Raw genomic sequence first — 12,682 nt, 5'->3', positions numbered from 1 at the left:
GTCCTTTCCGGCTACTGTAGTAACGGAAATGCCAAGGAAATACCCGTTTACACGCCTATGAGAAGTTGTTCATCAGCTGTTAACAACTACAACTCCTTTAACCAGAGACAAAGCCGTGCTAATAGTTATGTGCGTTTAATGCAGCTGGTTGCATAGTCTGTTTATGCTTGTAAGGACAAAAATGGCATCGAAAGCTGTTTTTTCGGTATGTATACTTTGCTCATTCCAGATTTCTAAACTAGCTTAGCTCCCTGCTGTAGCTCTGCGCCCACTGTTTGTCATTTCATTCATACAGGTGAATGTCATCTATAGTTAGGTGCCAGTGAAAACTCCGAACACAGTGATCTGTCTTAAAGGTGGCACGGAACACTTAATTAGTTTCTTTCATGGTTTGTTTAGCTAAGCATTTTCCACTATAAAACGAGCATAATAACTTAGCCATCTCAATTTTTTTTGTTGGCATGCATGTAGTTTGTAGTAAGAATTTTTTTTTTACAATCTTTCCTAATGCTGCTCTGCAAGTGCACAGGACAAGTGCAGGATTTCTTAATCATGTTTATGTGATTCCTTAACATTCAAATAATCAATTTCCTACCTTGCAAAAGACGTAAACCCTACAGTTGCAAGTGTTTCACAATACTGGTTCTACCACTTGGTCAGTTTTGTGTGCTGGAAGTGCATTTACGTATTAAAGAAAAAGGCAAAGCCAATGAATGTCAGAGTAAACGTGATGTACTATCGATTATGCTTAAGTTTTTTTCATTTTATGGCACTTTTATGGCACACTACAAAAATGCCTTACAAGTATTTGTGGGATTTATTAGCTGGAAATGGTGGTAAAGCTGAAGCCATTGAATCTTTGACATTCTTTACAAAAAAATTTAAAATAAAAATCAGTCAATTTTTTGAATAGCTACAAGTTGTTTTCCCCTTGCTGGAAAAATGTTTATCTGCCTGCACGTTTTTTTTTTTTTGTGTGTGTGTGTTTGTGTAGTCAGATATTGAGTGTCACAGATATTTGTTCAACAACAAGTTGGATCTGATCTAATGTGAAAATAAGGCGGGTTTAGTTTGTATTCACAATTTTGTAAAAATGTTGAAAGCATTCCATCCAATTATGGATTAAGCTAGCAGCAAAACAGGATTTTTAAAAATATGTTATGGTCCTTTATTTATTTAGCATAAAGACCCTATGCTAAAGAAAAGAGATGACTTTGAGGACATGTTGGAGGAAAGGAGGAACTCCAGCGACCTGAGATATGCCCTCAGATGTTACACTCCTCTTCTTTATAGAGGAGTGACCCCCTGTACATCCAGCTCCCTGAAGAGCATGGTGCTTCAGTCTGATCACATACACTATGTCATCAATCAGGTATGGTGGAGGTTATCTGACAGTGGATAATTAAGGTTAGTTAAAGAATGGCCTTTTTGCAATTTATCTTTAGAGTCTCAGTTTTCAAACTGCTAAATTTACATTGACTCTCATGCAGGGGATTGGTTGAATTTATTGTTTTGATTGCAATGTCGCAATTTCTCGAAGGGGCTCAAAAAGTATATATTGACAGAGTTGGACTAAAAGGGTCTGTCTATGTCTGCCAAGGACAAATAAATACCATAGCAGTTCCCTGTCCAAACCAAGTTCAGTCTGCCCCTGGAAGATGACAAACTACAAAACCGGGATTAAGTTATGAAAGGGAAGGCTAAAAAACAGCGTACCATTTAGTGCATGTGGTCCAAAAAATTGTTTAGAGTTTTTTTTATTTGCTTTACTATAGAAAGAGAGTAATATTTTGTTTTGAATCATGAAGGTTTCCAAAGAAATGGGCAGAGACACTGATGATGTCCAAGAGGAAGCTTCGGCCATCTTGGAGGAGATGGCCCAGCATCTGCAGCTCAGCACCGTTCGCTTCTTTGCCTTCACACTCAGCAAAATCTTTAAAACTTTGTTTAAGAGCATCTGCGTCAATGAAGAAGGCATCCAGAGAGTGAGTAATCGCACTTGCTAGAAGCTAAGGACAGAGGTGTTGAAAAAGATTTTAAAAAGAACAAGGTTGCTGAAGCACACATTTAAACCTTTTTTTGTTTTTTTTGTTTTTTTTTTTCAGCTCCAACAGGCCATTCAGGAGCATCCGGTAGTTTTACTACCCAGTCACCGTAGTTACATGGACTTCCTGTTGATGTCATACATCCTGTACACCTACGACCTGGCTCTACCTGTCATCGCTGCGGGCATGGGTAAGATCCAGAAAGAAAATAGTGTGCACCAAACAAAAGGTACAAACATTTAATTGTTGAGGTGTACTCGGCGGTGGCTGCTCGAGCTGCAATAAAGGTTTAAAAGAAGCATAAATAATTAAAAAAAATTTGTCTACCTCAATTTCGTATCACTCTGCAGACTTCATGGGCATGAAGATTGTTGGAGAGATGCTGCGAATGTCTGGAGCTTTCTTCATTCGACGATCGTTTGGTGGAGACAAGCTGTACTGGGCTGTCTTCTCAGAGTACGTCAAGACTATGCTCAGGGTGAGGACAATGCTTTTTCCTCTTCCTTTTTATTTATTGTGTCGAAAGCTACAATTGGTTCACAGCACCCAGTAATAATAAACATGGACAACTGTTATTTATTAATTACTTTTTATTTATTTATTTTAACTCCAGAATGGATTTGCACCAATTGAGTTTTTCCTAGAGGGAACAAGAAGCCGAACCAGCAAGTCTTTGACTCCAAAATTAGGTAGGGAAGAAGTTATTTTGCACCTGCAGTCAGATTTATGATGGGATACTGTGTTTTTTGAAACACAGTTTCTTATTAAGACATAGAGCATACACACTGTGAAGTATCAATGTAAAGAAAAGTATGCTTTAAAGATAGTGAAGCCTTAATTGACAAAGTAAATATCAACATATTTTCAACATATTGCTCTAAACATTTCAGTTTTCATTGCAGCAGCACCTTTTTGACTGCTTTGAGCTACTTCTTTGAACAGTCACCCTTTCTCATCTCATTTCGTTTTCACTCAGGCCTCTTAAATATAGTGTTGGATCCATTCTTCAAAGGGGAGGTTTTTGATATTAACGTGGTCCCTGTCAGCATCAGCTACGAGAGGATCTTGGAGGAGGCGCTGTATGCCAGAGAACTGCTGGGTGTGCCCAAACCAAAAGAGTCCACTTCAGTATGTCACTTAAACATGCCCCCTGTTTTAGAAGTGTGAAAGGAAAATCAGTGATCTACTGTCTTTTGTTATTGTTTGAAAATGGCACAGAAGTTATTTTGTGCTTTGATTCTTCTGTCTCTACTTCATAGGCTCTGTTTAAAGCCAGAAAGGTCCTCAGTGAAGACTACGGCAGTATCCATGTCTACTTTGGACAGCCTGTGTCTGTGAGAAGCTTAGCTCATGGCAGAGTTAACCGCTGCCAGTTCAACCTGAGGCCAAGGTACCATTATACCGGAATTAAATAATCCGTGGTATTCAGAGGGGCTAAACAGATATAGTGTAGTTATTAAAGGAAATTCTTCCAAATGTTAATTTGTGCATTAATAAAGCAGTCATTCTTTTTTGGGAGACAGTGGGCAGCAAATATTTAGCCACTGTTCCTTGTGAGTATATTATGGTTTTTGTGTTGTTAACCTGCATTAATATTCAAAAACTACCCTTCATATGAGTATGACCTGACAATCTACATACGTGGACAAGATATTTTTACCTATAAACCTGTTAAAACTCTGTGTTAATTTCAACTCCTGGACTGACTGTAAGCTTTTTGTTTGCAGACACATCCCCAAGAGGCCCCGCGAGGACATTCACAACTTTGTGAATGACTCTGCCTACAGGCTGGTGCGGGCACAGGAAGAGAACATGGCCCTTAAGCCGTGGGTCCTTCTGGCCACGCTTCTGCTACAGAACCAGGCAGTGGGGCAGAACCAAGTGATGGCACTGGATGAGCTGAGTGAACAGGCTGTGTGGCTCAGGGACCTTTCCTGGCAGTATGGAGCCTTCCTCCTCTGGCCTGGTACAGAATGACCGTCCTTGTTGGTTGGCAGATATAGTGTCATCAGTTAATCTCATCTCTTCTACATTAAAACACTGATTATCAACATTTAATATTTGATAATTTATAGTGCAGTTACTTCTTTATCACAGTGAGGAAAACAAAACAATCCCTGTGTGCATGAGATTTTTAAAAATGCAGAGTACTGATAATTCTGTGCAGTAATACAATGCAGACTTTGCACTGAATGTTCCTGGACCTTTTAAAAAGTACTAACTGCCGACCAATAAAGTGAGATGAGGGTAAATTTAGAACATAATTGTAGCTGCAAATATTTTACAAAAAACGGAGGATCAAAAAGATGTGCTCTTAATTGTAAAACCAAATGTCCTTTGTAGAATTCAGAATTATAATATTGTCTCGGCATGCAGATATTTAATTTTAATACTTTATCATTTCTGTGATTTATTTGACAAGTATTCGGCTATTCAGCAACAAATATTTACCAACTGTAGCTCAGTTGGTAAAAGGAGGGTCAGTGGTTCGATCCCCAGTCCCGGCTATATGTCGAAGGGTCTCTGAGCAAGACACGGAACCCCTAACAGCCCCTTTCCCTCCCCAGCTGTGCAGTGCTGGTCCAAGCCTGGTAGAAATTGGGTTGCGTCAGGAAGGGCATCCGGTGTAAGAACTGTGCCAAATCAACATGCGGACAATGATCCACTGTGGCGACCCTGAACTCACGGGAAAAGCGGAAAGGACAAAAAAATAAAATAAAATATTTGACAAATATTCAGCTGGTTGCAAAACTTTGCAAATGTCAAAACAACCGCTAAACAATTTTTTTTTTTTCAGTATTTGATGCACACTTTGATTTTACAATTGTTCTTTCATCAGAAATAATATACAATTTTAATTTCAGAGGATACCAGCTTAAGATTAACATATGTCTAATGCAGGAACATTTGTATTAGTTGAATGGGCATTAAATATTATGCTGATTGAAAACAATAATCTTCAAAAATCTTAATTGAGTGCTCCTCTACCTTTCCTTCTTGTCCTCATCCATTTCTGGCTTTTATTTCTCTCCTTCAGACAACACTCCACCATCAGAAGTAGTCTTCTCCAGTCTTTCCCTGCACCATGGGCTAGTGAGGATCTCTGAAGGAAGAGTCCAGCTGGCATTGGAACAAGGTTTGTAATTGTTTCATTTTCCTGCCATGATATATAGTATAAAAAATGCATTTTGTGTTTTTCCGGATACAGAGTACACAATACTCTTGTTTTATACAATGATTGCTATGTCAAATTATATGTTTGTGCAGTAATGGAATTTGGAAAAACAAATTCCGGCATGCAAGTCTTTTGTTTTGGGACATTCTGAAGTGTCAGATGCAGCATCAGTTGTCATCCACTATGACGGGCTATAATAAAATGATACCCTACGTCTTTAAGGACCAGTTTTCTGGCAACTGTGTCATGTAGTCGGAATGATGTAAATTAATGAAGTCCTTAATTGAGTGTTGAGGCCACAGTTCTGTGATCCGAATGTTGATCTTGTCTGGAAACAGAAAGACGAGCAGGGCCAGGGGAGCCTTCCTGCAACCTCACACCAGAAGAGGGGCTTTTGAGCGAAGCAGTCATCATACTCTCCTGTGCCTCCTACAGGAATCAGGGATTGCACATTTTTGTCCGACCAGCACTGCTGGCCTCCGCCATCCTCACTGCCTCCTCCAACAAAAAACGTAAGTACTGCGATAGTACTGATGCAGAACAGCACAGAAAATAGGATGAATACCTTTTTTCTGCTGGATGAACACACCTTTTTCCAACCATATGTGCACCTCAAAGCCAGCTGCTAGATACAGATGGAGCGATATTAGATATATTCATAGTAAAAACTGGCTGTTTTTATTGTGTTTTCCAGAGGAGGTGTTTAACAGTTTTTCCTTCCTGAGAAACATGTTTTCCAATGAGTTTATTCTCTGCCCTGGAGCTACTGTGCAGGTGAGTAGCACTATAAAATAAAAATAACCACTACATAAGTAGATAAGTTATTGTTTTTGCTTTTTATTTTTTCCTTTATCCTTGCTGTGTGTGTTGTAGGATTTTGAAGAGGCCTGTTACCTACTGGTTAAGACTGGAGCGCTGCAGGTCACCCAGCAGGAGTTTCTGGTGACAGAGAGAGGACACAGAACAGTGGCCTTCCTCGCCAGTATGCTTGACCCCTTTTTACAAGGATATCAGGTGAATGACACAAACATAGCAGCGTTCAACATTAATCCTTTTCAACTACTTGCCCTTTGTTAGTCATTGGTGATTTTGTGGCTTGGGTGAGACAAAGAAATTGGTGTTTGGGAATCACTGCAGACCATCAGATTTTTTTATTATTATTTAAAAAAAATTTTTCCCACTTGCCCGATCAGGCAACTGCATGAAACATTCCACTTGCCTGATAGTGTTAATGTTGAGCCCCGCACAGTGTCTCCTTTAGACCTGGTAGAAAATAAGGGGATTTAGTTCTGCATATTGTTTATGCTTGTTGAAACGGATCTTGTTGCGCCAAGCACCCATGTAGGAACAGCTGGCGTTTGTCATGCTGCACATGTCCTGTAGAGGGTGCTGTTAACACATCACAAGACCTAAACTACATGTTTGTGTGTTTGTATGTGCTTGTGGTTCCAGGTTGTGTGCAGGTTCCTGTGTGAAGAGGCCACTGAAACTCTGACAGAAAAACAGTTTATTCCTGCCGTCCGCAAGTTCATCATCAAACATCTTCTAGCAGGTTTTCCTCCATAAACATTTTTCATTGCTTCTGGCTGTGTTTTCATCTCATCCTTCAACTTCGTTTTTTCACTAATTGTGAGTTGTATATGTGTGTTATCCAGGTAGACTAAGATACACGGAAGTGTTGTCATCTGACCTCCAGAAGAACACGTTGGCAGCTTTGCTGAGGCTTGGAGCGGTACGGAAAATCAAAGGGTATGTTGCCTTTGATCATCCCTATGTCCCTGAGTGGTTTGATTTGGCTGAAGCAACAGTCAAGCAACAGTGATGTAGCACTTTATCAGTGAGGAAAAAGAACTACATTCCCCAAATAATTTCCATTTGCTTCAAGTCAATTTTATTTATTTAGCTATTTAGCTTTGCCTCCAGACTTTGCTTTTTATACCACATACAGCACCCTCAAATTTTTATATCATCACTTTGGGCACTGACGATCCTAGGCTCTGAAGGGGGCCAATACAAAGGAGCCCATTTGGTCCCCCCTAGCTAGACAGGGCTCCACTTGTGGGGTATTTCAATCAGTGGCAGTGCACTATAATGTGTCTTTATGGGGGGTCTAATCAGGTATTCACACATGTGGCTGCAAAAGTCTCCAACACATTAACACAATTTAAAAAAAAAAAGCATTTGAGGGCGCTACGTGCTTGTTGGCTCTTGTCTTTTGCAGTCTGTTCTAGTGCCACTTGTCAGCCCAGATGAATCCAGCGTGATCCAACACACCAGTGGGTCTTCATTGGCACTAGTTGTGTGGTGTTGACTTGTTTTGTTATGTTAAATGCTATATAATGTAAGTAATTGGGATAGAAAATACAAAAATAAATAAATAAATTTAGGGGTGTCAGTCAGAGCAGTGCATCTATATAACATTTTTAGAACAACACAGTCCCAGAGCTGCAGGAGAATGCATTGCATCCATATTTGTGAATGCCTGTAAAGACTGTTTGTAGTTGTCATTGCGAAATCTGCACATAGTCAACGTGGTTCCTTTTTTTTTTCTTTGTAATTGCAAAAATTATTGAACCCACAAGAAGAGTGCATTTTACTGCAGAACTGCTTTGAAACTGTACATCTTGTTGTAAATTCTGAAGCTGTAACATACCAACACTATATATGTGGTTCACCCAAATGACAAAAAACAGTATTTGCAGTACGACTAAATATATAATTTTGTTTGTGCTCTGGTTTTGGAGGTAACAGGAATGTTATCTTAGCAGTAACATCTGTTTGAAGACACTGTCCCCTTGGAACTTGGATAATCCACTAAAAGCTCTATTTACACTTGCATTTCTACCAAACAATAGTCACTTTGTAAGCTATGCTGCTGCTGTGACCATGAGTGCTGACTTGTTTGTTAAAGTTAATTGTGCACTTAAATGTTTTTACTTCAGAGCTGAGCAGGAGGCTTTAAAGGTCAACAAGGTGATGGTGAACTCGTTGGAAGACACTCTAGGTAAGAAAGACTCTATCATTTTAAGGCCTAAACACCCAGCAGGCATACACAGCATTTTGGATGTTGCTTGGCCTTTTAAACCAAATCCCAAATTTGTGTATTTTTGTAGGAGGAAAACTCCCCACTCAGGAGACTGTTGTTGCTCGCCTCTAATTCCCCAGCCTATCAGTTAACGGGAACTGAGAAGGGTTGAAACGTTTCACCTGCAGAGGCGTAATGCAGTGACATTCCCCCGCTGCTCTGCATGGTATGGTAGGAGTCGGCCCAGCTTTTTATAAAGGCAGTCCAAGCTAACTGCGTTCAATGAGAGATGGAACATCACCCATCTGGAGACAGCTCAACCCCTCAAATATTTTGTTGTTTACTTTCGCTATCCTCTACTCCCCTATCAAAATTTCATTTTTGTAAGACATTTAAAAACTTTTATAAACTTCCATAAAAGCAGAAGACGAGTAAGCTTTGAGGCATTGCTAAGCTTATTTGGCTCATTCCTAATAACTGACCTTTTCCAGTCACAGGCAGCCTTGTGAAAGCTCAGGATAGTGGCCCTTCTCCATTAATGTATTTTATACGTGTCCTCTAACACTCAGCGTGGCTTATTCTTTGTGGTATTTTAAGTCTGCTTTTTCATCTGAGCTTCGGTCTGTGTGCGGCTGTTATTGTCTTTGTCTCTTTCTCTCCTTTTGAGCACTTTATTGAATTTATTAATGCAGTGTGGTGTGGACCTATACTTTAGCTCATTTTTTTCCCCTTTGTTTTTTAGTTTTTGTGAAACAAAAGTCGCTATAACGAGTGGTACTCCAGTGAAATCGATTTTTCGTTTTCACTGTGAACCAAAAAAAGCTTATATATTTGAGTTGAATTTTCCACAAACCCACAGTGTACTTGAAACATGGCTTATATAAAGTACCACTGTTTGAGTCCATGCTGGTTCAAGTGAACCAACCAGCTCCAGGTCTTTCGCAAAACACTCCAGCAAAGCAGCACAATTGTCTTTGTTTACACAGATAATGCTGTCTCATGGCAGTGCAGTATCATATATTTGCCAAACTCCAGATTAAAATACAATTAGTTGTACAGAAGCACTACCAGCTACACCAAAGAAATTGGTTGGAAACTGTTGGGGGAAAAATTTGCATATTTTCTCATGTTGTCAAGTCTTGAATACTGTATTTTGCTGAATACGGAGTTTTTGTTTTTTAAGTTGGAGTATGTTTCACTTGTTTTCTTGTTGAGCCTTTTATTTATATTCAGATAAGTTATTAAGGCCAAGAAAGAAAAGACAAAACAATAGAAAAAAGAAACTCAGAGAAACAATGCTGATTATACAAAATAAGCTTGAGTAATATCAGGCCAACGGATAATTGTATCTTTTTTTTAAACTCAGGATTACCTACATAGCTGACACATTGTTCAGAAGTGTGTCATTTTATCAAATTAAATCCAAATTAAAACTAGGCTTGTTTAGAAAATCCTATCCTATATATTAAAACTATTTATTTTAAGTTAAAAGAGCGGAGTAATCCTGTTACCACCATCCATCCCAGTGTCAGCAGCAGATTGGAGTTTTACCGTTTCAGGCAGAGCGGCTTAGTGTGATTGTTAGAATTCAGCTTCATAGTAAAAACCAAACAGCCACTTGTTATTTGCTATGGTAACCCCAGACTGAAAGTTTAGAAAAAAAAAAGAAAAAAAAGAATACATTTAAATTTTTTGAATTTTGGTTCAGGGGGAGTGTTCACATTGTAAAGTTAGCAACTCTCCATCTGCACGTTTGAATTGAAACATTATATCTTACATTATTTGTGTTTAAAAGGTTTCACTATTTGAAACACTGTGTTCCAGTTACTATCTCTAACACAACAAACAGATGAACCTTGGAAAACTATCAACTGATGTTAGCTTCTTATAGATATCATGGCATAAATGTAGACCACCGTCATATGTTGGAAAGTACAAGATGCCAAAGATATGTTAGTTAAAGAACTGCCTGTATATGAGAGTGTTTTGGTACCAGAGGCCACCTTTATTTTTAGCAAGTTTATTATCAATGCAAATGAAATATTCAGCTAAGAATGAATCATGTTTAGTTTCTTTCTAATTTAAAAGTGTTTTTACTCTATTATTAGCTTTATTGATCTCTAAATTATCATTACCAAGCCTGTGGACTTATTGGATCTCCTATGAAGAAAATTGCCAATAGGTAGTTTAATGTTTACTTTTTAAGGTACAGTCATCTAACCATTATCAGTAGATATACACTACTGACCTCACACACCATTACAAATAAGTATAAAGTACTACCATCATCTTTTTAAATCTTATCTACCAGATACTAAACTTGTTCTTGGCTTTACTTGCTGAGGTTAATGCAACAAATAACAAAGCAGCTCTGCACTAAAGAAATATTTGTAGAACAACAATCTGCTCATCAGCATCAACATGTCATCAATATTGCAGGTCTACCGTGTGACAGTATTTGAATAGTTTTTTTTTTTCAACATCAGTTAAAGCTTTTTTATTTGGTTTTGTTTTGATGTCTAAATGTTTGACTACTTTGTGTGTTTTTGTGTGTGTGTGTGTGCATTCATGCAAATACTAAAGCTGTGTGTATGTGTGAGGGTAGGTATTTTTAATACAGAATGTACGGTCTAATGAAACAAAAGTGCATGTTAATAATAAAGGGGTTTGAAGTACATTTAGCAGGTGTCTTGTTATTTTTATGCAAACTTGTGTAAGGACAATAAAAGAAGAATCATTTTATAGGATTATTTAAAAAAAAATCTTAAAATTCCGTGTGTCTCTGATTATAGGTCGTGTGGCTTAGAGCTTTGATCATAATGAAGTGTTGATATTTAATCATGCTGATGTGTACAAATTAACATAAAAATAGATTTTAAACTTGACCGCTTCATTCTTCAAGTCTGCAACTGCTTGTCCCCTACTGTGTGAGTGTTCATTGACATCATGCATTAGACCAGTTTTAGAACTTTCAGAAAGTTGGAGAACTTTTTCTACCAAGTCTACAGGGCTTGACATCTTGCTCAGGGAAAACTTTTGCATGTCAGACATGTTGGTGAGCACAGATTTGGTTAAAAAAATTAAAAAAACGTTGGTTTCTCAATCAGATATTGAACTGAATATTTTTTCCTCAAACCATTTTTAACATCAATAATCTTAACATGTACAATATGTTTTAGGGGGGGTAAACTCTATTGCTTAGTTTTGCTTGCTTTAGCTTTATTGATTCGTTATATATTTTTTATACATTACAGAATAACACAGTATATATAGACAAGACACTGACCCCCCAACAGCGCGTACCCATCTCCAACCGCGTGTAGGCGGGGCTAACCTTTTGACAAGTTGGTGCGCGCGCTAGTTTAAAATTACTGCTGAGAAGTAGCTAGCTGTCCTCTTTCGAAAACATTCCGATTTAGTCGTAAAATTATAAAAAGTACTATATATAACTGACGCTTCCAAGCACATACTTACGTAAATTTCCAAGAAACAAAGGTTTGAAAGAGAAGAGGTGCTAGAGAGAGTGTGGTGTTTGGCTAATTGTTAGCTTAAATTTGGCTAGGTTCAGTTCAGCTAATACAGCAGAGGACTGGTGCGACCGAACAGGATTTAAATGTGTCTCGAACCTTCTCTGACCAACGCTGGTCTGAACAACTTGACTTTGCTGTCCTTGGACCTTGAACCCACCTGATCCCTGTGATATTATCACAGCGTCTCCCTCACAAACTGACCGAGGTAAGTGAAGATACACTTTTTTTTTTTGTTGGTGAAACGCTTTTAGTATAGTTTCCCCTTGTCTTTTTACGTTTACTCTGTGTATTCGAGCTATCATTTAATGCTGAGCACTTATAAAGTGCACATTAGGGCCTGTTATGGGAAGGATGTTAATATTCTTTCCACCATCACCTCAGAAAATTAAAAAAAAAAAAACAAAAAAAAAAACAGGGTCATCAGGGAAAAGCCCAACTTTCTCTCAGACTGAAGAAGCTGCTTGGATGAGTAACAAAACAATCCTAACCAAGACGAAAGTCCAGTTGACATGACTGAACCTCAAGATAACCAAACCTAGATGACTGAGAACCTACACTGACATCAGGGAAATTGATTTAATAAAGAGAAATAAAATACCTAGGCCTATCCATTTCCTTGGCCTCTAAAACCACTGGCCCTATACCATGTAATTTCATGTATTAGAACCATCATTTTTTGCTTCTAAAATTTATGAAACCCTTTGGAGAATCTGAAGCCCAGGTTAGAAAACACCCTTGTAATCATCCTTTTGCCTTCTCAGATTTAAATTTATGACGAGTAATAAATGAGAGAATGTACAAACCATGCCATATTAGATCAATATTCAAACGTGGAATTAAGCTGTCAGTGCAGGGAAATATTACAGACATTCTGTAATGTCTGACACTAGGTGTCAGGCTTGCACCT

General features: G+C 38.4%; 1 protein-coding gene across 2 annotated transcripts; it reads left to right on the top strand.

Moving 5' to 3' along the window:
* The first annotated feature begins 29 nt into the window (after positions 1-29).
* gnpat (glyceronephosphate O-acyltransferase) lies at positions 30-10,926 on the top strand. 2 transcript variants are annotated; one of them, XM_067481373.1, is made up of 17 exons: positions 30-205; positions 1,181-1,372; positions 1,809-1,985; positions 2,106-2,235; positions 2,396-2,523; positions 2,659-2,734; positions 3,022-3,173; positions 3,305-3,435; positions 3,773-4,011; positions 5,083-5,181; positions 5,559-5,732; positions 5,915-5,994; positions 6,094-6,234; positions 6,673-6,772; positions 6,876-6,969; positions 8,163-8,224; positions 8,334-10,926. In XM_067481373.1, the coding sequence occupies exons 1-17, from the start codon at positions 164-166 to the stop codon at positions 8,375-8,377; spliced, it is 2,061 nt and encodes a 686-aa protein (XP_067337474.1). In that variant the 5' UTR covers positions 30-163; the 3' UTR covers positions 8,378-10,926. The 2 variants fall into 2 exon arrangements, with proteins under 2 accessions (XP_067337474.1, XP_067337475.1); XM_067481374.1 differs by lacking the exon at positions 1,181-1,372.
* Positions 10,927-12,682: the final 1,756 nt, after the last annotated feature.

This window comes from Channa argus, chromosome 17 (genome assembly GCF_033026475.1).
Source record: "Channa argus isolate prfri chromosome 17, Channa argus male v1.0, whole genome shotgun sequence".
NCBI classification, from domain to species: Eukaryota; Metazoa; Chordata; class Actinopteri; order Anabantiformes; family Channidae; genus Channa; species Channa argus.
Note: the sequence above shows the minus strand (reverse complement) of the source record. Positions and strands in the feature narration are given on the sequence as shown.

Bases quoted from the DNA above. Each gene is read 5' to 3' on its own strand.
- gnpat (XM_067481373.1), top strand. From the start codon at position 164: ATGCTTGTAAGGACAAAAATGGCATCGAAAGCTGTTTTTTCG. The intron at 2,236-2,395 runs GTAAGATCCAGA...ATCACTCTGCAG, and splicing joins TGTCATCGCTGCGGGCATGG to ACTTCATGGGCATGAAGATT. The intron at 4,012-5,082 runs GTACAGAATGAC...TCTCTCCTTCAG, and splicing joins AGCCTTCCTCCTCTGGCCTG to ACAACACTCCACCATCAGAA.